This window comes from Hyaena hyaena, unplaced genomic scaffold (genome assembly GCF_003009895.1).
Source record: "Hyaena hyaena isolate Hyena2069 unplaced genomic scaffold, ASM300989v1 scaffold_16, whole genome shotgun sequence".
Lineage (NCBI taxonomy): Eukaryota > Metazoa > Chordata > Mammalia > Carnivora > Hyaenidae > Hyaena > Hyaena hyaena.
The window spans coordinates 2,475,766-2,503,502 of record NW_024080650.1 but is presented as its reverse complement, the minus strand read 5'-3'; the positions used below and the strand labels follow the sequence as shown (position 1 = coordinate 2,503,502).

At 35.2% G+C, this 27,737-nt stretch overlaps 1 protein-coding gene across 7 annotated transcripts in view; it reads left to right on the top strand.

Annotated features, from left to right (window-relative positions):
- GPCPD1 (glycerophosphocholine phosphodiesterase 1) overlaps nucleotides 1–27,737 on the top strand; it is a 52,108-nt gene that overhangs the window by 12,051 nt on the left and 12,320 nt on the right. For all 7 annotated transcript variants that reach the window (XM_039224018.1, XM_039224034.1, XM_039224037.1 and 4 more), the window contains exons 4-15: nucleotides 529–613; nucleotides 6,426–6,501; nucleotides 8,375–8,416; nucleotides 10,427–10,550; nucleotides 15,229–15,460; nucleotides 17,594–17,756; nucleotides 18,082–18,214; nucleotides 18,970–19,024; nucleotides 21,661–21,753; nucleotides 24,138–24,215; nucleotides 24,930–24,969; nucleotides 26,381–26,442. In XM_039224018.1, coding sequence (XP_039079949.1) covers nucleotides 529–613; nucleotides 6,426–6,501; nucleotides 8,375–8,416; nucleotides 10,427–10,550; nucleotides 15,229–15,460; nucleotides 17,594–17,756; nucleotides 18,082–18,214; nucleotides 18,970–19,024; nucleotides 21,661–21,753; nucleotides 24,138–24,215; nucleotides 24,930–24,969; nucleotides 26,381–26,442 — 1,183 coding nt within the window. The remainder of the gene's footprint in view (nucleotides 1–528; nucleotides 614–6,425; nucleotides 6,502–8,374; nucleotides 8,417–10,426; nucleotides 10,551–15,228; nucleotides 15,461–17,593; nucleotides 17,757–18,081; nucleotides 18,215–18,969; nucleotides 19,025–21,660; nucleotides 21,754–24,137; nucleotides 24,216–24,929; nucleotides 24,970–26,380; nucleotides 26,443–27,737) is intronic.

Below are 27,737 nucleotides of genomic sequence, written 5' to 3'. Positions count from 1 at the left end.
CAGGACAGTCAGAACATGGGACAGTTGGGAACATGAGAATAGCTTGCCTGCCTCAGCCCTAAAGCCTCTTAGCCCTGTAACATCTCTAACTAGGTGAGAAGTCAGAGAATTCTCAGACTCTGGCTTCCACCTTTGTGCTACTTTTTCTGTTTGGAATACTTTTCCTGGCTCTTTTATGACAGGTTCCCTCTTATTATGTAGGACTCCTATCAGACAGTTCTTCCTCATTGAGGCCTCTCCTCTAAAACCTCCTGCATGTCAGAAAGGTTGAACATCCCTTACTGTGTATGTTTGATTATTTGTCTACCCTCACAAGAAAGCAGTCTGCTTGAAGATAGGGCTCTTTCTGCCTTATTCATCACTGTGTTCCCAGTGCCTGGTGCTGGGTAGGCCTGGAGTAAAATTTTGTGTAGAAATAAATAAACGGTATTGGTCACAGACCTTGCTTGAGGGATTTTCTGAATTGTGAAGGCTTTATGCACTTTAGTTTGATCTTAATGCTGCCTCTCTAATTCTTTTTTGTCACAGCATGTTATGGAAAGCAACCATTGTACTCACTAGAGGAGTATCAGTTCAGTACCGCTACTTCAGAGGGTGCTTTTTAGAACCAAAGGTATGTTTTCTTTATCTAGTTTCCAGTGTCTTTAACAAACTTACTTCTTTCAAAAGCAACTAATTTAAGTTTGGAAACATTAAAAATAATATGAATTTGTTTGGATCAAGTAAGGAAAACAGAACTCTAGCATAATAATATTTTAGAACTAAAAATCAAGGAAGTAGCCACTTCAGAGGCAGACGATGTCTGCAATGGAGTTTTAAAAGACTAATAGTAAGTATATTCTGCAGTATTCTTGTTATGAAATTGGTTTTAATGACAAATGAATGTTCTCAGTAGCTGTACATTTTCTGTAACCTTTGTAAACCTGTTAGTAACCAGTTATAAGGGTTTTCTTTTTGTTTCATTTTTTAAAAAATCCTTATGTTGTTTAAATACATTTGGAGGAGTATATAGCCAGCTTTGAGTAATTCTTTTAAAAAATTATTTCATAACAGCCATCTCTCAGTGGCTGCATTGTTTTAACTCCTATGAAAACTTGAAGTCATTCCTCTTAGATTTTTCAACGATGGTGTTGATAGATTAGGATCTTTTCTGAACGCTTTTGGAATACCTGTTAAATCTAGTCTGCTTGCTCACAATGATTTATTATTTGGGGATTGTTTTCATATTTGGAAAAGAAAAAAAATGATTCTTCCCTCTTATTTTAAAGATGCTTATTCCTGAAAGGATTCTTTTCCTTCAGATTTTTATCTTTGAGCACACTTGGGCTGCATGTGAACAGGGGTTTAGGCAGGAGTTTAGAAAGCAAAGCATGGAATACCCTTTTTAAAAATTTCATTTCCCTTTGGGATCATTGAATACTTGTTACATGTGAAAAATGCAAGCAGCCACTGTTACTCATTCTCTTAGCCACCATTATAGAAAAGAAAAAACTGACAAAGCCACTTCAGCTGTCTTTTGCACCTATTACGTTTCTTATTCCAAGAATATATTGTGACTACTCAGTAATTAAAACTAATTATGGTTGATCATTGCGTTGGCTTATCTTGACAATAGTCTCATTTTAATGACTTAAGATCATTTATTTGGCATAGGGGTTATGCATAGTGGCAAAATTTTTTAGTATAAATTGAACGATTGTGCAGGGAAGGTAGGTCGTAACACATGATGTCAAAGGTTTATCTGAGGATCCTGGTATGTAAAATTTGTAATATGTGAAATCAACTAAATTTTACTTAAGGGGCATTTGGACAAGAAAAATCATAATGAGTCCTTTGGGCATAGTAAGTAAAGACTACTTTCTAAAGTAAGACTATTGTCAACACAATCAAACTAAGCCAACCTACAGTATTTTTCTTCTTCATTAAAAATGTAGCCAGAAGCAGCAAATCAGTCCAAATTGCCTTTCTGGAAAAATTGGCAAGAAGTCTGCTTACAGTAAAAAACAAGTTTTTCCCCTTGTAATACTTGCAAAAGTTTACAGTATGTGTTGGTGAGTGTGTTTCTTTAAGTAGGTGCTCTGTATCGTGTACACATGTACCGTGTGATGCAGGGGCTGCCATGGTAAGTATGTTTTTCATGGACTAGAGTAAATAGCTACATAAAATCCCATGCATATAGCTAGAGGGTTTTTTTCCCACATGCCAGCTTAAAGTGACACTTTTAAAAGTTGGTGGCGCTTTTTAAGTGAAACATTTTAAGTAGAAATAATTATGAAACTTTGTCTCCATTATGCATTGTCAGATGATAAAACTAATGTACAAAGAGCCTTAAACTATAAGATGATGTAAGCTATTGGAATATATATTTTAGGAATATAAAGAATGATAGGAAAACAAAGTAATTATGAAACATTGAAAGACTGAAATGAATAATAAGATGAATTTTGCTGGGTCAAAAGTCTTAGGAAGTAGTCTACCCAAGCATTTGTAGAGCCTAAGCTAAAAATCGTGTGATCTTGTCACTTGACCTTCATATTTTAGTTTCCTTATAGATAAAAATGAAGGGCTTGAACTATAGATTTCCTAGGTCCCTTCCATTGCTGAAATTTTATTGCAAATAAATAAAATTTTACCGTTCATATTTTTCTTCCACTTTTGCTTTTTCTAGCATATTCCTTTTAGTTTAGAAGTTAAGAGTCTTGAAATCCTTTTTCTCTCAATTTTTCATGGCTACCTATTCTTTTCTACTTTTTAGAATTCGAATAACATGTTAATAATGTTGAATTTTAAAATAATGTTATAAGTGACAAATCACAATATTATCTTAAACATAGCAAACAAAAGTTGTAGATATTCCTGGAATGAAAACACGGGTGTGAGTCTGCAGATGGTCCATTAATTTCACATCTTCACCAAAGACAATTTTTCAGTGAACATTTAACATTTTTAATCCATGTCTGTCCCTCTATATTTGTGGCTGGAATTAGGAATGTAACCTTATAGTGAAATGTTAGCCAATTTTTAATTTTATTGTTTTGGAGTCTTTTCCTTCATTTCAGTGGAAATAGTTCTTTATTTTCCAGCAACTTACCTGCTTCAATTTTTATAGGTGTTAACATTTACTCATAATTAGGTCATTACAAACTCTTGCTTTGTTCTTAATCTCCCTTGATTTTTGTTTAAATCCTGTAACAAAAAAAAATCAATCATCTGTGATAGGCATATCATTGTTTATTTTCAAAATAGCCCAGGTTCTCATTTTGTACAGTGGTTTTCTTAATGAAATTATTTTGGATGTTAAATACCCTCAGCTGTTAATCTCAAATTTAACCATCTCAGAAATGTCTGTCTGTCTAGCTTCTTCACTTCATGCTTACTTGCCTACCCATAGGTGACCATTTTCCTATGGGTCTTATTAAAAATAATGATTATTAAATAGCTATAGGTCTAGCCTCTGCCATCATAAATAAAAACTTCTCAGAACCCCTTTTTATATGCATCTTTGTTTTTTAATTTTTCAAAATGTAGAAAAACAGTCAATAAAATTTTAGGTTACATTTACATTTTTTGTATTTGAAAGCAGTGATATTTGCATGACTTGTTGATAATTTTGCTACATGGTTTGTTTAGAACAAAACAGATCAAAAACCTGAGTCTACATGTTGTTTCTCTCAGTGCTTTTGATGTTGCTGAGTGATGTCAGTCACTGTTTAAGAAAGCAGTCATTATGCTTTTTTCCTTTCTTTTCAGAAATAGATTATTTTGTATTTTTGTTAACATGTTTGTTTGGAAATATTTCAGCAACAATCTGATTTAATATATGCTAAATTGTGAAACGTTATCAGTGCTATTAATGGAATACTGTCTTGGACTGCTAATGTTATATTTTCTTCAAAGATCCACTTTCACTTGATTCCAAAGTACTTAAAATTGTGGCAACCTTTTACAGAATGGAACTTTTCTTTTTTTTTTTTTAAAGAAAAAAATACAGTCATTTGAAGAATGAGTGTATTACAGTTAGCATATTAAAAGGATTGCATGTTTTGGGGTCATTACTGAGATTTTTAATTTCTCAGTGCTTACGTCTTAAATTTTTCTTAAGAACTACAGTAAGCTAAAAATTTAAGATTACCTTCTAAAGTTTAATAAAGTAGTCACAAGAATTTTGGAAGTTCAGAGTATTTTAAAACTTGGTGAATTTTTTTCTATGTTGTAACATTTTGTTTTACCAACCAACATGGATTTGTAGTGTGGACACTTATATACACAATTATAAATTACCTGTTGAATCAGTTCTTTGAACTGCTCCTCAAATGGTCCATTTTGTCAAGCCTAGGTTGTTTTATGCTGGGAATAGTGTGTTTGCTGCTAAAGCGGATGAGGGCAGAGTTGTTGAAATATTATTAAAATAAGTTCTTTATCAAATATTTTATCCACAGGGCTATTCTTACATGATTAAATGTAGATATTGTAGTCAACACTTTGTGAGGTTCCCCCACACACCTGAATTAATACAAGAACAAACTCTTCTTTCCACTTCTTATCTTTGCTGATATTTAATATTATGTTCCTGGCACCCTTTGAAGTCACCTGTGGTTAGTAACTTCTATAAGAATATAGATCTACACCATCTTTGTAGCAAAGAGGGTATTTTGGGGGAAGAAGGGCATGCAGGGGACATGAGAAAAATGAAGGTCAAACATGTTAGATCTTTCCGGCTGCTGTTCATTGCTAAGAAACATTGTGCCTTTTTTAATACATATATTTGCATCTTTTGAGCATTAGAAAGTTTGAGGTTTAAAAAACAAATACAGAAAAATGTGACAGGGAAAAGTTGTAGTAAAGAACATCTAGCAGATGTAGGGTTATATGTATCTCCCTATTTTTAGTGGAAATGAAATTCACCATATTTAAGATGAATAGTGAATAGTTTCACGTTAAAAACAAAACGTAAGAACATCTGCCCAGTCTACCAGTTCATAAGTGAACCCTTAAAACCCTGAATACCCTCTAGGTATTCAGCTAGAGAAAATGAGGATTTCCTATATTATACCAGGATTAATGATTTGAATGAATAGCTAATGCTATTTTAGTTTTCAAGTTCAAAAGTTTGCAAGTTTTAAAAAAGATTTCAACCTCTGGTTATTTTTAAGTGGCAGAATTATCTCTTGTGTTTAATTACTTTCTGTGCCTAATTTGTCTCATACTCATTTGTTCTCATTTGGCACATTTATTGTTAATCAATATTGAAATCCTATACCATGATATAGAAGAGTATTTAATGTTATCTAAAAGTTTACAGTATATAGAGAGAAGTTACAAGTTCTGTACTTTTTAAGAGTATGCTTAGAAAAGGGCTTGAAGATTATGACAGTGATTATCCCTAAGTGGTGTGATAATGATTTTTTATTTTTTTTGATTGTTTGTGTTTTTATTAAATGTCTTCTGAAGATGTGAAAAGAATTGTAAAAATATCTTACAAAGTTATAGTTTGAAATTTTGCTTCTAAAATGTACATTTAAAGGTTTTATTTTTGGCACATAAGTTTAGTCAATTTTTTTTTTAATAATTAAAGGGAAATAAGGAAACAGTACATCCGTCCAAGTGTTGATAGTTCATTTTTTTAAATTGCTGTAGATATTAATACATAAAGCTTTATTTTCTGCTTTTAGTAAGAGAACTTCATAACAGAAGACAGTATTAGTTGTTACACTGTATGAATTTATGAGCTCTAAGGCATAAGGAGTAAAACTAGATGTTTCCGCTTTTATCAAACTTACTCTTCAAAGCTACTCATGTACATGTCTTTTCTTTTAGGGTTTCCTGTGTTTTTTAGAAACATTGGTTTCTAGGAGAAATCTTATGTTTTTGTTATTTACTTACTATAATAAAGAACTTTATTGTGCCCTCTAGTTCCTTCAGTAACTTGTGATCATTGATCTTGAAGTACTTGTACCCACTATTCCTACTATCACAGAGTTTAGGCTTTTCCCAGACACTTGGAGAGTTACTTAAGAGGAGATACTTTATTCAGTAATACTTCATTGACTGCTGACATAACCAAGCATAAATTATATTTGGTGTTAAGTTTAACTTAAGACAGAACATCAGCTAAAGATGGAAAATTTCTTTTAAAATATTTTGAATATTGTAGGCAGATTTAAGAATAAGGTTAAGATGGTTTTATGTGCCAGTTTCATCTCATTTTTCTCTGTTTCCTGCCTCACCCTCATTTTCTTCCAGCACTCATCATGTCTTGTGACCTGGTACTTTCCTGATTTTTGGCATATAATATTGATAAATAACAAGATGAATCTCTTGGTTTCATATTTAGTATAAGACTTAGGCCACAAACATCTAATGGAGTCATGGGTAGAAAATAAGATATAAGAAATTATTGCAGACGTTTAACTTTTAAATTGCAGACTATCGGTGGTCCATGCCAAGTCATAGTTCACAAGTGGGAGACTCATCTACAACCACGATCAATAACCCCTTTAGGTATGGGCATTAACTGCATCTGTTTGAGGCATATGCATAAAGTTACTAATATGCTGCACAATGGCTTAGTGGGATTTAATAAATTTTTATTCTAAAGTTTAAGGTCAATGCATTGTCAGTACTGCAAATTTCACTTAGCATATCATGGATCTTTTAGAACTAAACAGTTCTTATTTGCCTTTCTTTATAAACTTTGTTAGAAATGCTTGCCAAGTTATTTGGGGGGAGGGGATTAGATTGATTTATTGTGGAATATTTCTTTTCATTTGGAGTGGTTACAAAGTTTGTGAAATAACATTCTTCTTCACTGAGCATCCATGGCTTTATTTGCTCAGAGAGCTTAGAGAACATTTGAGGAAAGAATTAATCCAAAACAAAGATTTCTTAAATTTTTAACTTTGAATATTAAGAACAATAGAGTAAGTTATCCTATTTATCCTGTGTTTTGTTATGTTTTGTTTTTAACTAGTAAATACTTGAATAACCCTGTATGAATGCATTCAGATTTCTTGGTGGTAGCAGACATATTTTCCTCCTAATTTACTTAAATACCTGCTGGCTATGTTAATATTGATACTCAGTTGTTGTTTTTTTTTAACATCATTCAGTTTCCTTGTGCCTAAACATGGCATTTCTCTTCATACAAGTATTTTTGAATTTCCTTTTCCATACTGAGATTATAAAATTTGAAGTTCATTTTGCATACATAAATTACCCACTTGGATTCATCTGTAAATAGACTTAGTGCTGAGAACTGTTTTCTTTTAGCTTCTAGAGAGAATTAGCATTTAAAGATAATAAATGGCTTGCTAGTAGCTATCTTAGATTATAAAGTAGTGAGAGATCTTGCTTTACTCTGTGGCAAGAGCACATCTTGTTTAAGCAGATACTTCATTCCATCCTCTTTATTGGATTTTCTTTTTATGTTTTAATACATTTTTTGATAGTATATTTAGAATGTTCATAGTAGTGTTCTTTAGAATTCTAATAGTCCCATACTGAGGTTGGAAATTAATTAGGTATTAAACATTTAAAAAATAATTTGTGTTTGGAAGCATCTTGCAGTTAAATATATATACTTATTGTGAGAAGTGAGATGTTTGTTTCTGGTCTTTTAAAAATTAATATACTTTTAGAAAACATAACTTCTAAACTTAAGAGCTGCGTGAAATCTACCAAGAATCTTTATTGGAAACTATCACACTTATTTTGACGAATATATCAGACTTACGTTTATAATAAAACCGGGAAGGGAAGTAGCAGGGGAGATAGTGTTTTTCTCAAGGGGGTGCTTACCAGCTTTTCTTATTTAGCTGAAATTTCTGTTAGAAGGGAATGTGCTAGCACTTATTCTTTTGGTAGTCCCTCACAGCTCTGTGTATGCAGGTAAGTTTGTGCTGTTTGTAAAGCTTGTAGCTGGCTATAGAGAACAGTTGGGATTTGAGGAGAATTACTTTTTAGATAGATAAGTTCAGAATATGCACTACATAAGAATAAGCATTTTAATTGTGCCAAGACTTTTGGTTTAAACAATCAGCTGGGAGCTACTGTTGTTCAGCAGCCTGTCTCATAAATTGGTGGGTGGAGAGGTTTGTCCCAGCACCTCCAGAGCACCTCTCTGAGGAGTTTTCTTTCTCTTCCTTATAACACCATGAATCATCACCAAGTTTGTAAGCACTTTTACCATTTGCTAGTCTCCTTAAAAGGGAATTCTTTATTGAGGGCTACAATAAATATGCTTATTCACTTTGGGCTGCTTGTAAATTTTAGATTTAATATTTTAAAAAATCCTTAAGGTGGGTAATTTCTCAGTTGTTCATTCTGTATACATCATGAATTTTAACTAGGTTTTCTTATTTTCCTTCAATTTTAGAAAGTGAAATTATTATTGACGATGGACAGTTTGGAATCCACAGTAAGTGAACCGAGTTTTTAAAATCTTTACAACTAATAATTGAAATGTTACTTTACATTTCATTAGAAACAGCACAGGAAAATATGACAGAGCATGATAATGAAAATAGAGACTAGATCCAAGAAACAATTACATTCTGTTACGTAATAGTTTCTAGTATAATTTTTAAGCTTTAAAATTTTATCCTTTCTGTTTTCATTTGACTAGTGACTTCAGGTGTATGAGATAATATACTTAATTTGAAGGTATTATACCTAACTGTTAATTTATTATTACTTTTAACACTTCATGTTTGATATTAACGTTTCTGAACATTCTAAACTCTTCAGCTAAGTTTGTGCATTGTGTGTGTGTGTGTGTGTGTGTGTATGCATTTACAGTACATAGACAACGCTTTTACTTTGAATATGTTGAAAATGTTATGCATTCATACATTTTTCTGCTTCAGTAAATACTTTATCCTGAGGATTCAAGTTGTCTTCAGTGACTGGAATTCACACAGTATAATAGCGTTATCATGCTAAACTGCACTTTTATTTTAGATCTTATATTGTAGAAGTCAATGATATAAAAGGGGCGAGCAGAATGTGTGCTTACAGTGACTGTGAAGAAGAGATGAATAGCAGATACTACATATATGTGTTTATGCACTTCAGAAATACACATGCTTTGACAGTACTTGGATAGGAATTTATCTTCTTTTTCTTAATTTTTTTGGGATTACTATATTTATATTACATTATAAGGTAGCCTAAAATACTTGAATAGCTTTGGTGTTAGTGTTTTAGAGTCTTGTCCTCATTATTTACAAAAGATTTTATTTTTATGCTACATATTTTAGAGAGCTTGGTTTATGGAGTTGTTTTCTCATGTCCTTAACTATAATGCATGACATTACGTCCCTCTATTGTATGTTAATTACTATGTATAGTTATAAATGAGTAGCATTTCTTTCCTTCTTTGTAGTTGTTGTTCTCTTAAAACTCAGCTTAAGTTAGCTTTCGGGATGGAAAGCCATTCTCCAACTTTGTCCATTTCTGAGAACAGTTTAAAATTAAGAAAGGATAGTGGTTTCTTTATTTTTAAAACTTGAAAATCATTAAACCTTTTAAAATTATACGTAAAAGTTTCTTCTTTCTAAATTTTTTAATGTTTTTTATTTATTTTTGAGAGTCAGAGAGAGACAGCACGAGCAGAGGAGGGTCAGAGAGAGAGAGATACAGAATCTCAAATAGGCTCCAGGCTCTGAGCTAGCTGTCCGCACAGAGCCTGACGTGGGGCTCGAACCCACAAACTGTGAGATCCTGACCTGAGCCGAAGTCAAATGCTTAACCAACTGAGCCACCCAGGCACCCCAGTTTCTTCTTTTTTATCAGGTCCTACTGATAAAAAAAAAAAAAACTCAGGTTTGAAACAGTTGATAACTCTCTGGTATTTATGGAACTTTTATTGCATATGGTAGCAAGAAACTTTAAGTTAAATAATGCTAACACAGTGTTAGCATGATTATGCAGTTTATTTATGACAGAAAATAGAAATGCAAGAATACAGAATTGACTCACAGTTTTGTCCTTACCTTCTCATATGTGAAGCTCCATGTCTAGTGGCTAAATAGCTCATGATGCTTTACAAATGTCTTAGCGATCCCCAGTAAAACAGCTGCTAGGTTAGAGGTATTTGGAACACGTATTCTTTTCAGAAATAGATTTGTATAACTTTGATAATGGATGCAGTGAGAATTTACTTAAGTTTAAATTTAATTTACTTAAGTTGTAACATATGGTTAATTGTCAACATTCATTTAACTTTTTGTCCCTTACTTCATATAAAGTCTTTTTCAGTGATAAATTTAATACTACCTCTATGTTTACTTTGGAGACAAGTTCCAGTGATATAACCTGAGTGTATTAAAACGTGAACATGAACTAGAATTGTCAGTGTGTGTTGTACTTAACAGATTGTTTCAAAGCAATATGTATAATAATTACTTTTTCATATTTACTCTGCCAGATGGTGTTGAAACTCTGGATTCTGGATGGCTGACATGTCAGACTGAAATAAGATTACGTTTGCATTATTCTGAAAAGCCTCCTGTCTCAATAACAAAGAAAAAATTAAAGAAATCTAGATTTAGGTATGGCCATGTGTATTTGTTACTAAGACCGCTTAGTTTTACTAATGCTGTAGATTTCTTTTTGTTTTTTTAATGTTCATTTTTGAGAGAGACAGAATGCAAGCCTGGGAGGGGTACAGGGAGAGATGCACACTGAATCCGAAGTAGGCTACGGGTTCTGAGCTGTCTGCACAGAGCCCGATGCTAGGCTCAAACTCACGAACCAGAGATCATGACGTGAGCCAAAGTCAGACATTTAACTGACTGAGCTGAGCTATGAAGGTGTCCCTGACCCATTTGATTTTAACCCACTTATAGATAATGTCACATTTACTAATTGAAGGGTCTTGTAAGAGTGAACTTCCTCCCTGACTCAGATTGTTACAGGTGAACATATTTCTCTTAGTCTTTTTTTTTTATATGTTTGTTTATTTTTTGAGAGAGAGAGAGTCAGAGTATGAGCAAGGGAGAGGCAGAGAGAGAGGGAGATGCAGAATCTGAAGCAGGTTCCAGGGTCTGAGCTGTCAGCACAGAGCTCAACAACTCCCAACACGGAGCTCAAACTCGTGAACCGTGAGATTATGACATGAGTTGAAGTTGGGTGCTCAACCAATTGAGCCATCCAGGTACCCCACTTCTCTTAGTCTTAATTGCTAAATTTGAAACCAGAAAATTTTGTTTTTATAGAGCTAATTGATTTCCAAGTGTATGTATTTTTGTAGTTTCTACCATTTACAATTTCTTAGTGTTGCAATACTTTATTTTTTTGTTTTAGTTTAATGTTTATTCATTTCTTGTGATAGAGGCAAGGGGAGAGAGAGAGCGAGCGAGCACATGCACGCCATACACTCACACACACAGTGGGAGATGGGCGGAGAGAGGAGGGGGAAGAAAATGTGAAGTGGGCCCTGAGCTGATAGCAGTGAGCCCAACATGAGGCTCAAACTCATAAACTGTGAGATCTTGACATGAGCTGAAGTCAGACGCTCAACACACTGAGCCACCCCGACGCCCCTGCAATACTTTGTTTTAAAATTCATATGACAGAAATGAATTTGTGCTAATGAGGGGATAATGGCATACACAGAGAAAAATGATTATTGGAAATATCCTTCAGTATTCTAAAATTTCCATGGCTTGAAAACAGACTTTTTCACAATGAGAGTAGCAGTGATCATAGCAGTTCCAGATTAGTTTCTTTTTAATCCTATATTAATTTAAGAATAGATGTTAAGTTTTGTGTAAATAGCTACATAGTGAGTAACTTTATTTTTCTGTAGTGTCATATATACCTTTGAGTGAGCTAGCTTCTCAGTAACCCGGTCAGTGCTATCATTTGAGTTTTTATAACTTACAGACTGAGAGTTGGAAGTAATAGTAAGTAGTGCATTGTGTTCTGACTGTCAGCCTGGGTTGAAAGGGCCATTTTTGGCAACTGAAGTAATTGATAATACAATACTTACTGTTTTCATAGTAAAAATTACAGGATGCTATCGTTTATAACCCATAAGTGTTCTGTAATAACTGCGTCAGTACCGTAGTACTTACTTCTTGCAGTCATAAAACAGGGACAGGGTGGGTGGCACTTCACCATCCTTTCCACTGGCTGTTCTGAGAGTAAGTGAAGGGTTTTGGGTGGACCTTGTCTTTGTGAATTGTGTTTCTAGGCCTTTTTTGTACATAATTGAATCTTTTATTTACACATGTGAAAAGAAGCAAATACAGTTATAAAGTGTCTTCTTAGAAAATGAGACTTTGGAATAAAGATAGCTGTAGAAGATAAACCAGATAACCAATTGGTTGAGCTTATTAGGACTAGTTTCTTTCCTGGACTTTAGTTAAGAGATTAATATGGGGTGTCTGGTTGGCTCAGTCGGTTAAGTACCTGACTTCGGCTCATGTCATGATCTTGCCATTCCTGAGTTTGAGCCCTGCATCAGGCTCTGTGCTGACATCTTGGAGCCTGGAGCCTGTTTCAGATTCTCTGTCTCCCCCTCTCTCTCTGCCCCTCCCCTCTCATGCACGCACGCTCTCTCTTTCAAAAAAAAAATTGTTTTTAAAGAAACTAGTAGATAATTAATGGTTAGGGTTCTGCTTGAACTGCAGATGCATACTGAGTCCTATCCCATTCTTTTTTATGTGTAAGTTATTTTGAGTGTTTGTATATATTATTGTGTTACTCAGGCTTATATAGAAATGTTTTTGTATAACCATACTTTGGTAGGCTCTATTATTAATTAACTGATTCCTATTGAAATAATTGTGTATGGGGCACCTGGCTGACTCAGTTGGAAGAGCATGTGACTCGATCTCAGAGTCCTGAGTTAAAGCCCCATTTTGGGTGTAGAGATTACTAAAAAAAATAAACTTAAAAAAATTGTGCATAACCAGAGATTTGTGTTTGTTCTGACCACGTTCTCCACCCCCCCCTCCCCCAATTCATATTAGTGATAGATTAAACCCTCATGGCATAGGAAGTAAATTTACCTACAAGAATATCAGGACTTTAAAAACCTAGCAAAAGCTTATGCATTTTAAATAAAACATTAGACATGCTATTCTGTATCATTACCACTAAGTTTTAAATATAAATTTCTCTTTTAGTTGACTTCATCAATAAGTGGAAAGCAATGTCTCTTTAGATTATAGATTATAGATAATGATAGATTATAACCTTTATATAGCTACTTGAAGAAAACCTTTAACATAAATGACTAAAATTCTTTCATGGATTGCTTTAAACTTGAATTTTTGAAAAATTTTATTAAATTTTTTTTTCTAAAGCACGTTGCTATTAGCAAAATAGTCGTTTTTTAAATCTTCATACCTTTCTTTCCAATTGTGGTCTTTTTTCATATATCATGGTAGAGAATGTTCCTTCAGGCTAATAGAATCAGTTCTCTAGAACTATTCATAAGAGTTAGACTTCTGAGAAAAGATGATTTTTGTTTGTATTATTGAAATATTACGCCTGATTTTACTGTGTGATTATAGAACAGTATTGCCAATTGAATAATTTGTGTAGATGTGCCCTCTGAGAGACCTCGGGCCTCAGCAGTGGTTGGAGGCAGTAGGTCATGTAGAGAGAGCAGGCCCCACTAATACAATTCCGTTGTTTGTGTTATCAGATCTCCTTTATTTTTTTTTTAATGTTTTTTATTTATTTCTAGGAGAGAGAGAGAGACAGCATGAGCAGGGGAGGGTCAGAGAGAGAGGGAGTCACAGACTGAGACAGGCTCCAGGCTCTGAGCTGGCAGCACAGAGCATGACGCGGGGCTCGAACCCACGAACCGCGAGATCATGACCTAAGCGAAAGTCGGACGCTTAACCGACTAAGCCACCCAGACGCCCCTATCAGATCTCCTTTAAATCTAGAGTGAAAAGTATTCATAGCGCAACTGTTACTCTGTAAGGCAGGTCACATTGCTTCTATGTTAATAGTTTATAATTGTTGACATTTCTTTTTTATTTTTTTAATGTTTGTTTTTGAGAGAGAGAGAGACAGAAACAGAGAGAATGAGTGGGGGAGGGACAGAGAAATTAGGAGACACAGAATCTGTAGCAGGCTCCAGCCTCCAAGCTGTTAGCACAGAGCCCAACGCAGGGCTCAAAACCATGAACTGTGAATCATGAGCCGAAGTCGGACGCTTAATTGACTGAGACACCCAGGCGCTCCTAATCTATGTACATTTCAATTGGTGCAAGAAATATTCTAAAATTGAGTTGACTGTGTAGCATTACAAGTTTGCTATGCAAGTATTTGCTTCTCCTTGGAAGGAGACTGGTTTTTGTGGCTCTGTGGCTTAGATAGTTTGGTTTTTGTTTTCATTGCTTGAAGCCTAAAACGTTTTAGACTCTTGGTCTATTTTTTGTTCATTTGTTTCCTTTAGAAAGCACATAAATATAAATACATCACACATGTAAAAAGTATGCATACATATAAATATTTCTGGTACAGTATTTTTCTTTGATAGTGTACTTTTCACAGAGTACCTGGACTCACTGTGGATAAGGTAGAAGAAAGGGGAAAAATTTTAATATACAGCTTCCAACTCTAGTCTTTTAAAGTACACTAACAATATGGTTCAATTTTGTGCTTGTTTTATATGTATATTCTTTGATAAGACTTTTCGGAAGAACTGGAGATAGCCACTTATAAATGAGATAATAGTAAATACCTCTGTAGATTCATTTTTTAAAAAACAATGAAAACAACTTAAGCATAATGAGCATTTACCTTGTTTTCTTAATACTTTGCAGAAATATATATAGATAAAAACATTAGTATTTTATGAAACGTAACTAATGTCTTAATCTGTAGCATGTGTAGTTTTATATAATATGATATTTTTGTAATTTGAAGAATTTGCATATTCAAGGAACACTTGTTTAAATTAAATTTTTTTTGAATATTTATTCACTTTTGAGAGGCAGAGTGTAGGGGTGGAGGGGGACTGAGAGAGAGGGAGACACAGTATCTGAAGCAGGCTCCAGGCTCTAAGCTGTCAGCATAGAGCCTGATACAGGGCTCAAAACTCATGGACCATGAGATAATGACCTGAGCTGAAGTCGGATGTTTAACTGACTCAGCCACCCAGGCGCCCCCAGGGCATTTAGCGTTTAGGGAACATTCGTATGAGTTTTCCTTTGCCTTTTTTTTTTTTTTTTTGGTATTTCATTATTTTTTCCTTTTATGTAGGGTAAAGTTGACACTAGAGGGCTTGGAAGAAGATGACGATGATAGGGTGTCTCCTACCATTCTTCACAAAATGTCCAACAGCCTGGAGATATCCTTAATAAGCGACCATGAATTCAAGTGCAGGCATTCACAGCCAGAGTGTGGGTATGGCTTACAGCCTGATCGTTGGACAGAGTACAGCATACAGACAATGGAACCAGATAACCTGGAGCTAATATTTGATTTTTTTGAGGTAAGTGATTATTTCATTGAGGGAATTGAGAAAGAATGTAAGCATGGGCTTATTTTTACATGTTTTGATTTTATTTGGTCTGATTTGTGTAAGCCCATGATCATACATATTTTTAGATGTTCTATACATGTTAGCAGGCTTAAAAAACTTGGAGTTGATAGACTCAAGTACTATAAAAAAATTTCAGCTGAATTGATGTTTTACATCAAAACCAGATGTCTTGATGTAAGTGCCTTTTTTTAAAGATTTTTAAAGTTTTACTTGTTTTTTCTTTGCTTTTTTTTTTTGGTTTATTTATTTATTTTGAGAGAGAAAGAGCACAGGGAAGGGGCAGAGAGAGAGAGAGAGAGCAAGAGAATTCCAAGCAGGCTCTGTGCTGCCAGCACAGAGCCCAACACGGGGCTTGATTTCACAAAGTATGAGATCATGACCTGAGCTAAAGTCAAGAGTCGGACACTCAGCTGACTCAGCTACCCAGGCGCCCTGAAGAATTTTTTGTTTTTAAGTAATTTCTGCACCCAACATGGTGCTTAAACTCACAGCCCTCAGATCAAGAGTCACATGCTCTTCCAACTGAGCCAACCAGGCACCCTTGTGCCTGTTCTGAATATAAATGAATAATATCCAAAGGAGCCTCTAAGGGCAAATAGAGGGACAGGCAGACTGTATAACTATTGGTGGGCAACTCAGTGTAACTAACTAGCATAATTGAGGCCTCTTCATGACTGAAGCCTGTGGTTTAATGAGGCATTTTATTATGAATTCTTATTCATCATAACAGTGAACTCATTTTTGCAACTTTACTTGCTATTATAAATATGTAGTAAAAAATAGTTGCTATGAAAATTGTGCCAAGTTGTTTAGAATCTGCTGCCAGCTTTCCAGAGCTACTTGTGACTGTTACCACTAGAGCTGTCTGGCGTGCCGGCTGTACAGGTACTCTTCTCCACCGGTCATGCTGGGTCCTCTGCTAAGGTCCTTGTTGCCCTGCTAGTGGTTATGTGTACTGCTTTCCTTGCACTCGTGCTCTTTGTGACTTGCACTCCCGTTTCCACTAGATGAAAGCACCTAGCCACAGTTTCATGAAAATAACAGAATACAGAATAGATTTAAACCCATAAGTAATGTTTGTTACACATAATTATAAAATCATTATAATCCCTGAGTTATTTAATCTTTATGCATAGCTGTTGCAACTGGCATTTTTGGCTACCTTGCATTGTATGGGATTTAAAGTGTTTCCTTTCACACAACTATAATAAGGAATTTTAGTTTTAAAAAATCTGTAATTCAGTCTTCCCTAAGTAATAAGATCTGAGGGACTTTATTATAAAAATATGAGGTTTTGGTTGAATGTTTCCTTATTTCTTAAGGACCTACCTTTTTTTTTATTTATTTTTAAAAAATTTTAAATGTTTTATTTATTTTGGAGAGAGAGAGAGACAGCGTGATTAGGGGAGGGTCAGAGAGAGAGGGAGATACAGAATATGAAGACAGGCTCCTGGCTCTGAGCTAGCTGTCGGCACAGAACCCGACACGGGGCTTGAACCCACCAACCATGAGATCATGACCTGAGCTGAAGTCGGACGCTTAACTGACTGAGGCCACCCAGGTGCCCCAAGGACCTTTTAATATTCTCTTGAACATCCTAACCTCCTTTTCACTTGGTGAGCAGTTTTACAAATACTATTTCATTCATAGACTAGGCTGATAAATTATCCAGTGTAATCTCAGAGTGAGTAATCAGTTTCCTAGAGAGCTAACTATCCCTTTATGTCACCTATGTGGATGCATTTTTAGAAATTATAATAACACATTAACAGCTCACTACTGGTATTTATTAGTTTTTGAATATAAGAGTACTTAGAAACTTTATCAGTGTTTTAAATTCACCTAATACATGTTAGAGGATCAGAAGTGCAAATCAACAGGAGTAATCAAATACCATATGAAATCTTAAAATATTACATATTGAAAGAAAATGTATCATTTGTATTACAAAGAAGCTATCTGAATTACTTGAATATAAATTTAATTCATATTTTATGGATCTTCCTCCATAGATTCTGAATTAATGGGAAACATTGAAGTATAAGAAATTGAATTACTTTAACCTCTCCCCCTCCCCCCCAGGAAGATCTCAGTGAACACGTAGTTCAGGGTGATGCCCTTCCTGGACACGTGGGGACAGCATGTCTCTTGTCATCCACCATTGCCGAGAGTGGGAAGAGCGCTGGAATTCTCACTCTTCCCATCATGAGCAGAAACTCCAGAAAAACAATAGGCAAAGTGAGAGGTAAGCCTGGAGAAGCAGAGTGGCCCTTTACCAATGAGCAAAGGTTAAGTTAGAATTTTAGTCAGTCTCAAATTGAGGTTTTTAGAATGGTGGTGATTAAATTAATTTGTTTTAGAATATTAACTACTACAGTAACAATAAGGGGCATCTGTTACATTTTCTGGAAGCTTTATTTGAATCAGTTTTGATTTGTTACTTATTTTCTATTTGATAGAGATTGATAAAGTTGGTTTGATTGGTATTTAAATGTAATACCACTTAAACGCTCATCGTGGCCTTTTTAATCATCTTTAACTTTGCTTTTTCCCTTTTTTTTCTATGGAAGTTGACTATATAATTATTAAGCCATTACCAGGATACAGTTGTGACATGAAATCCTCATTTTCCAAGTATTGGAAGCCAAGAACACCATTGGATGTTGGACATCGTGGTGCGGGGAATTCTACAACAACTGCTCAGTAGGTTGACTCTTTGAGTGGTATTAGCATTTGGTAGCTTATGCATGATAAAGTTCCATTGGTTTGGCCCAGTAAAGATCAAACGAACCTTTTATTATTACCTGGGATTAAATGTAATTCATTAAGGTTCCCAATTCAAATTCATTGGAGACTAGCTGTCTCCTAAGACGATCTGGTCAGTCTGTCTATTGAACTGATGTCGAGAGGGACATTAACAAGAGAAATCCAGAAAAGCTTGATGCGGGGAGGCAGCCCAAACTTCAGTCTGTGTGTTGTGATCCCAACTTTTGGCATGCTGCCCTCACTGGGACTCAGTTTCCTCACCTATTCTTGGTATCATTTCCATACTGCTGCCTTGCTGGGTGTCCACCTTTCCCCATTCCCCTGGTCTGCCAACACTTAAGTCATCTGAGGCACCATTGCAAGGAGCAAGTATCTGTGTCTCATACTTCATGCCACTGTAGAAGATTGTTTTCTTTGATTGGTCAACTCACTTGGGGAGGTATGTGTGGGTGTGGGATATGTGTATATTAGGCTTGTAAATACCTATAATCATTAGAGCTTTTATTTGTGGAATAAATGCATATACCAACTAAGTGACGATCACAGTCTTAATTTGGTGATGGCAGAAGTAGCCTCAAAATAGAGAATAAGAACTGTTTCCATTGTTGAAGATAGAGTTGGCTTCTTTCTTATATTTGTTTTATCTTTTCTATAGTGGACGATAACTGTATATCTATATATTTCCTTTTCAGGCTTGCTAAAGTTCAAGAAAATACTATTGCTTCTTTAAGAAATGCTGCTAGTCATGTAAGTGACACTCTCTTCTTTTAAACAACTTGGGACTGTTGGTCCTAAGGTAGGAAAGTAGAGAAATGTGGGCCTGGAGAGTCTCTTCCATTAATAGCTTTAAAAAGTTAAGTAGGGGCACCTGGGTGGCTCAGTCCGTTAAACATCCAACGTTGGCTCAGGTCATGATCTCACTTTTCATGGGTTTGAGCCCCATGTTGGGCTCTGTGCTGACATCAAGCTCTGAGCCTGGAGCCTGTTTCAGATTCTGTATCTCCCTCTCTCTGACCCTCCCCTGCTCATGCTGTCTCTCTCTCTCTCTCTCTCTCTCTCAGAAATAAATAAAACATTAAAAAAAATAGTTAAGTAGGTTGAAAATTTATGCTTTTTCTGAATCTCCATCTAACTGAAGATAAAGTATCTCTAAGCATTTGTTTTCAGATTTTGGGGGAAGATTGGTATGAAAACAATGGAATCATTAGCATCTTGGTTTGAGGTTACAAGTTTTGAGTGATTGGGGCAAGAAAAATGTTCCCCATTAAGCATTGGTTTTCATTAACTGAATAATGTGCTCATTCAGGTACTTTGGGAATAATGCTTATTAGAAGGATTTGATAGTGGTGTAACATCTCAGTCTGTCAATTAACATCCTGCATACCAGCTTATGTTAAATTTCTTAACTCCTTTTATCCAGTTATAAAGTGTCCATTTTGTAGCTTGTAATTTTTTTTCAGCAACTGCAAGTTGATGTACTTAAGAACCTGAGGTTCCCCTGTCTCCCTGCTCCCCTGTACCTGACTGAAAGACCTCATGTTCCAAAGGTCAGCTAAGGGGAAAATGGAGGACCATCTCATTCTCTTATTTTCATTTTTTTCCACAGTGTCCTCCACATGCCTTAAACTTTGCCTTTTTAAAAATAGTTCAGCAAGTAAACTTGATTAGTGAGATGTTTAACTTTATCACTTATATGAACAAACTTATTCTAAGACGTACTTTTTTCATACTTTAGCATCTCTGAAATGGGTCTGGGTTTTACAGCTTTCTTAACCTTGTGTCATGGTTTGATCGGCAGCCCTTTTTTCCCCCTTAAGTAGTACGTAAATGATGCATTTTATAACTCATGACACTTTATATTATTTTAATGTTTAAAAATATTGATAGTGGACACTTTTGTCTTTGTGTTTAAAAAATTATATTAAATCTAATGAGTATGTTGGGCTCTATTTATTATTTGGAACCAGTTTTTGTTCATTGTAGCTAACTGTTCTAAACATTGGTTTATTGGCTGTAAACACATGAAAATCCCTGTTAGGGAACTTTCATTGTCTCCATGCTTTTTGAGAGAGGATTTCATTCAGCCTTTTTTTCTTCCCTGTTCTGATGAGATGCTTTGTAATTCATATGGATCACATTTCAGAATGCCATATACTAGTTATTAAAGGCTTGTTTGTTTTAATGTTAGAAGTATCCCTATAGAGGTTCTGGTACATTATTGGCTTATTTATTAGCACTCACTAACACATGGATTTTGGGATCAAGTTTGATCACTTGGTAAAATTACCTTCCTGAACAATGGTGATCCTGTAAAGTTAAATATTTCAACTAAAGAGCTGTGATTTGTTTAATTAGTATAATTATTTAAGGGTGCTTGGGTTTGTTCAGTAGAAAAGCTGTGTGTTACGGTCTTGTTTACAGTCCTAGAAGAAGCTAAACTTACTCTGCTTCAGAAGTCATTAAGGAAATGGGCTCCTTCAATTCTAGTCTGGGATCCATGTGTGCTCACAAGTTAAACACCTCTCTGTGACCTAAACCTCAGGGAGGGGTACAGGTATATCATCTGTCCTTACATGGCACTGGGCTGCAGTAACAAACAGAATTCTCAGACCTCATTTCCTTTGATCCCACCTGGCTTTCTTTCAGTGAATGCATACCTCTGTGGGTCAGTTTATGTTCTCAGCTTGATTTGGATTAATTCCTACATCAGAGTGGATCTGACTTGGAAAAATGCATCCTTAACTCATTCTCATCATCCTCCATCCTGTTGTGGCTCAGTCAGGAGATTGGGCTTGTGCAGCACAGTTCTTGACCTCATTGCTGCTTTCTGTCAGCAGCACCCATCCTTTCCGCTTTACGCTGCTTCGGGGTTTTGCCAGGAAAGGCTGGAAGGCGTGTTGCTCAGGGGCACCAGGGAGCAGAGCTAAGGCACTGCGGCTTACTCCTCTTCCCTCCTCATCTCTGAGGCTCTCCAGCCTCAGAGACTCTCAGAGCTCTCCAGCTCTGGGACTTAGGGGCCATAACGCACAAGGTGGACCTCTACTCCTGGCTCTTGGTGGACTCCATTTCTGCTAATAGCAGTAGTAGAGGCCGGCCACTGCCACAGAGTGAGTGGTGGGACGTTTTCAAGAGTATCAGTGCAATATTTTTGCCAGGAAAAAATTGCTGTGCTATCACAGTGAAGTAAATACTTAAAATTGTTTTCAGAGAAGTTACTTTTTAGAAAAAGCTTAAAGTGTAACATTAACTCATGAAGAAGTTTTTTGTTTCTCTGTACAGGTCTGTAAGTTTATAGTGAACAGTAAATTTTTTATGTCCTTGTAGTTTCAGATGATTGTGGACCAGATAAAGTTTTTCAAATCCCTGTTTCCTTTATTTGTTAGGGTGCAGCCTTTGTAGAATTTGATGTACAGCTTTCGAAAGATTTTGTGCCTGTGGTGTATCATGATCTCACCTGTTGTTTGACCATGAAAAAGGTATGTTGAAATACCTTCATTTTTAACTCTTACAGTTAGATAAGTTTGAACACTAGGAAGTTTGTTTTATGTATATGTATATTTTTAGTTATTTTTAAAATAGAATTGATCAGTTCATTTCTCAGTTAATTACTACCAATTCTTTCCTGTCAAGTTTTTGCAACATCAGGAGAGTGAGGAGGCGGGAATCATAATTCCCTAGAGCAGGATCTCTGTACTGCTCAATTTGCTTTCTTCTATTATCTAACAAAAGGACGTTCCAGGTGCCTTCTATGTCAGTTTGCCACAGTTCCTGTATTAAAGCAAGAAAGGAAGCTTCCATAGTGTGTGTTTTCTAGGCTCCCTTCTGTTTCTGCCTCAAGCTTTTTCTCAAATTAATATGCTAGTATGATTTGGCAAAATGAGAAGAGCCACAGTGAAAAAAATGCTCTGGAGCCAGATAGTGGAGGGCTTCAGGAAAGGGGTGTAGTAGACCTAGGAGCTAGGGAGATGTGACAGACTTTGGAGCCAGGAAGGTTCAGAACTGAACCTCCAGATGTAAGTGCCTGATGTAAGGGGAATTTAAGAGGACAAACTAGAGGCAGGGAGAGTGGTAATGTGGCTGAAGGTACCTGGACTGGATTGGAGATAGAATAGAGAATGCATGATGGAGGGAGTCCAGAAGGAAATTTGAAAATCCATATAGTTTCTTTAAAATTATAATTGTACATACCTAGTTGTGACCATTACATAGTGCTTAAACTTTAGTATGGAAATTAACTAAGTGATTTCTTAAGGACTTAAACTAAGAGTTTATTTGCCATTTTCTATAAAATTGTTGAGTATCATTTTCTGTTAAAGATGATTGAAAGTTCAGGCTAATTGGCTGTCAGGCATTACGCTTTCCCAGACACGCTGTTGGGAGTACCTGTGGATATGGCAGGGCACCTGCCTCCGCCTGCTCATAGATTAGAATCAGTTATAGAGGGTTTGGATTAATATGATATATAGAAAGGCACACTTTTGTTTCTGTAAAATGTTGTTAGGAGAGGGAGGGGAGGATATGCACCTGTTTAGATGATAGAGGTAAAGTACAACTTAATAGAAAAGGAGCAGATTACTTCGCCTTGGGGGAACAAAATCAATGGAAAAGGGAAAAAGAAGGAATGGAGTGCTAAAGATCTTAGAAACCAAGATGGAGGTTAATGAATCCAGCTGTAATTTCTAAATATCTGAGAAAGTTAATTGAAGAGTATTACTGATCCTGTTTTTTACCTGTTGAACCTGGATGAGTTAGGGAATAAAAGTAGTATTGTATTGTACATGGTATTGTATATGTTTTTAGTTTTAACTTTTAAGCTGGTATTTTCCTTATAAAACAAATTTATGTTCATTATAAAACAGCAGAAGGGGCACCTGGGTTTAGTCGGTTAAGGGTCCGGCTCTTGATTTTTGTTCAGGTTATGATCTCATGGTTTGTGAGTTTAAGCTCCACTTCGGCCTCTGTGCTGAGTGCACAGCCTGCTTGGTATTTTCTCTCTCTCTCTCTCTCTCTTTCTTTTTCTCTCTCTCCCCCCCCACTCAAAATAAATAAACTTTAAAAAAAAACTGCAAAAGATTATGAAATGAAGAATAAGTCTTCCTTTCCCCCTTTCTTCTTGGTCACACTCCCTTACTCTTAATAGTTTATGTCCTAGAAAAGCTTTATGCATACACGGGTTCACACTGTTATGTACATAAATGAATATAAATGTAATGGATTTAGCATATTTGTTGGATTGATGATTTATTGGTGGCCCATTAACTCATTTCCTTAAGATAGAGGTGCCTAAATAATGTGACACATGATGTGGTATTAAAATATAAAATATTTGCTTATGGGGAAAGCATTTATAATAGATTAGAGTTCCCGTTATGTATGACTCCTTAAAGCTAGTCAGACATTTGTTTCCCGTGACTATTCATTTCTGTGTGTTTTTTTAACCAAACTTAAGTTTAAAAGATTGAGAAAAGTTTAGGAACGTACTGACAGAAATTAATCCTTATACAGTACTTGTACATGTTGATTGCCTAGTCAAGTAGCATTGATATATAAGTCAAATAAAATGTGAACAGCATGATAGGAAATGGGGAAAATAACTGATTTCTGGCTTTGTTCTCTGTGTCTTCAAGGCCCTATCCTACTCCCTAGCTGTTATTTTCTTCCAAGCACTCCCCCCATGCCAAAAACAAAAGCCAGAATTTAAGAGCTAGAAGGTGGTGGCAGAAAAGAGGCGCTCCCCTGCATGGGCTCACTGTGGCCACTGAACAGTTCTCATCATTGACTAAGTTGGGGTGTTCCGCCCAGCTAGGGTAAACATTCAGTAATAATTAAAGGCTTATTTTTCTCTTTATTTTCTTTTTAGAAATTTGATGCTGATCCAGTTGAATTATTTGAAATTCCAGTAAAGGAATTAACATTTGACCAACTCCAGTTGTTAAAGGTAGTCACGATAGCATAAAATGTAAATGATCTTTTAGTTTTAGGATGATTTATACTTATTTGTTAATGGTAATGTTCTCTTTGTTCTTGGGATTGACTATACGGTCAGCCTGAACAGAGAGTATGCTTTGGTTTTCTGTTCTGTGGAAAAGTGGGTTTGTGCTAATCCATCTGTCTTCTCTAGCAGTTTCCATGGACCCCACTGTTTCTGCATATGTGAAGGCGCTTGGCTCTAAGTCTTTGTAGGTAGACCATAAGAGCCAGCCTTCTTTCTCATCCATAGTCTCAGGTTGCCTCTGGTCTGCATTAGCCCTTCTTTATATAACTGTCACTGTTTTACAGTTGGCTTTTTATGCTGTCCTTGATTTTTAGACTTCTCTTGCTAAGATCTTTGTGTACTTTTTATGCCATGTAATTTTATATGATGACTCTTTCTGTTCTCATTAAATACCTAAATAAATGGTTGATACAGTATAAACCCTTTAAGAATTTTTATATTCTTCTCCCCTACTTGGATATTTGATCATGATCTTATGTGTATGTATGCACATTTGAAATATATACAGTTGTTAGTGATTATTCTTACTGAATAATGTTTCTACATTTTACAGTTTTCTTTAACTTGCTAGATTTTCAAGTTACAGTTCTGTTAACCATACCTTCATAGACTAAGACTTTTTTTTTCGATTGCATTGTGTGTGTATGTGTTTTCTAGCTCGCTCATGTGACTGCACTAAAATCTAAAGATCTGAAAGGTATGTACTGATACTATTTTCATTTTGTAATCACACACACACACACATGTATATATATGTGGTATTTCCTTATTCTTTTTAACTACCGTTGGTCATTTTAATCTATATAATACTGGGCTATCTAAATAGTTTTATAGATATGAGGTCTTTACATATATTAATTTTCAAATGCGTTTATGTCGTGTGTATAGTAATTACATGTTTTTACTGTTAGCAATTTTCTTAGCTTGATCATCAAAGTTCTTTATAATTGTGTACCTATCATTCTTTCCAAACATTCTTTTTCTTTTTCCAAACATTTGTAACCATGACAAAAAAGAGGGTAAATCAAGTAGAGAATCTGGCTCCAGAGCCAGGAGTTTGAATCCAGTTCTAACATTGACCTGCTGTAACCTTGAGTAATTACTTTACTTTCACCAGTCTGTGCCTCAGTTTCCCCACAGCTTGTCCTGCCTATGGAATCTCTTTGTAACTCCACTTTACTTTATACTCTCATAGAACTTCATAGTTTGTGTCATTCATTTGAGATTTAGTGGATCCTTTTATAAACCTTTTATTCTGTACATGTCCTGTCTCTTCAACTAGGATGTAAACTTCTCTAGGGTAGAAAAATGTTTTTGTATTCCTCGAGACACTTACAAATGCTCTGTGTGTAGTAGGTGCTCGTTAGATGTTTACCTGCAATTGTGATAACAGGATAGTTGGAATGCCTTTATGAAGAAATCGCGAAGTGCTAAAGACTAAAGCTTATCTCCAGAGCATAGATAGGACTTTCTAGTCTTTGTAGCTATTTCATGACTGTTAATAATAAAATGAATTTTATTTATTTAATGTTTTATTATTTAATATTTAGCTGGAAAATTTTATATGACTTTAGTCTTTGTAATACTTTTTTTAAAGAAAGGAAAAGTTTGACATTAAGTTCTCTCTTGGAAAAAAACTCTTAATGTTTTGAGATAAAATTTTGGATTAAATGGTAGTGGTAACAAAAGCACAATAGTAGCTTTAGAGTCTCTTAATTTCTAACTTCTGTGCTGATTTTGATATTTCAAATAGAAGCCTTAGCAAGAGGACCCAGCTCTTTAATTCCACCGAGAAATAACTAATCAATGCTGAGGACTACTTTGTAAAAAGTAGTATTACAGTGTTTATAAGAAAATAATCACTGTTGGGCCCTCAAACTTGGCATTTCTGTGAAATGTTGCAAACTAATCTTCATAAAGTTTGCTTATTTTTAAATGGAGGTTTTAATGATTCAACATAATAAATATAAGAGCCTTCAAAAAATACTGCATATAAAAGGATCTCCTAATTACCTCTACATGTCTTTCTTTGTCCTAAGACTTTAGGAAAAGATCTTAGTGATAAAATGGCATTTTATCTACTGAGCTTTTATAATTTAAAATTTCAGAATCTGTGGTTGAGGAAGAAAATTCTTTTTCTGAAAATCAGCCATTTCCTTCTCTTAAGATGGTAAGTTAACTTCGGAAAACTAGCACAAAGCTTATCTCATTGATTCTGTTATAACTTGAATAATTTATTTTGGGCACTAAAAAGGCTGTGTCAAAGACATTTATAAAAACTTGTTACTCTTTTTAGAGAAGATACATTTTTGTGTACCTATGCTCCTTTTTTTTTTTTAAGAATAACTCACCTGCTCAAATGAATAAAAACTCCCACCTCAATGGGTTAATTTGGTAAGAACAGGAAATTCACACATTTCTGTATATAAACAAGAAATAGAGGGCACAGAAAAAGGGGTGAGAGGGACATGTGATGGTGGGAGAAGTATTTTTACAATGTTTAAAACTGTTCCTGGAGCGTCTGGCTGGCTCACTTGCAGTAGCCTGCAAGTCTTGATCTCGGGGTCGTGAGTTCTAGCCCCAGTAGAGATTGGGTGTGGAGATTAATTAAGTAAAAATTTGAGCGAAAAAAAATCTGTTCCTTAGCTTTTGGAGAGAAATGAGATTGTCCAACCAAAGAAAATGAGTACCCTGGTTACTTAAAATAAGACACAACTTTTGAGAACTCACCTGAAAAAATACTAGCGTGAGGATATAAAAAATTGACACAATTCATAAAGGAATCCCTTTAATATCAGCAAGCCTATATGGATGCCAAGCACTCCTTGGACATGCTGGGTCTGCTTTATTTCCTACTGGCTCCATTTCTTAACTTCTGCTTTTCTCCATGGTCTTTTCCTGGTGATGTCAGGTACAGTAGTTATCTTAGGCAACAATAGGTCATTTCAGTTTATCATGATTATTCATCCTACAGAAAGGAAGCTACAATAGAGCTCCTAAAATGGACATTGTTCTAGTGTGTTTAAAACATGGTTGGAATAATTTTTCAGATATTTATGAAGCCCAGCTAAGTTACATCATTTCTTCTAGTTCAAAATTCTGAAATCATTTGGTTCTGAGAAATTGCATGATTCCTAGACTTTTGATTAAAAACAATTATTAAAAAATTGTATATTAACGGTTTAACACTTACTTAGCCAGATAAGTTAAACATACATTTATTCACTCACTTTGTCACCATTATTACAATTTAATCACGGACATTTTAAAGCTGAAAAACGCCAAATACAATTCTAATTTAAAGAAGAAACTTTCATGTTTAGCAGTCTTCACACAAGTATACATTATTTTCCTTATTTTTCATTTGTTCAGCAACAACATGATAAGTACGTTAGATAAAATATGGCTAAAGATACCAGAGAAGAAAGTCCAACAGCCACACATGAAATTGCTTACAAACTGTTT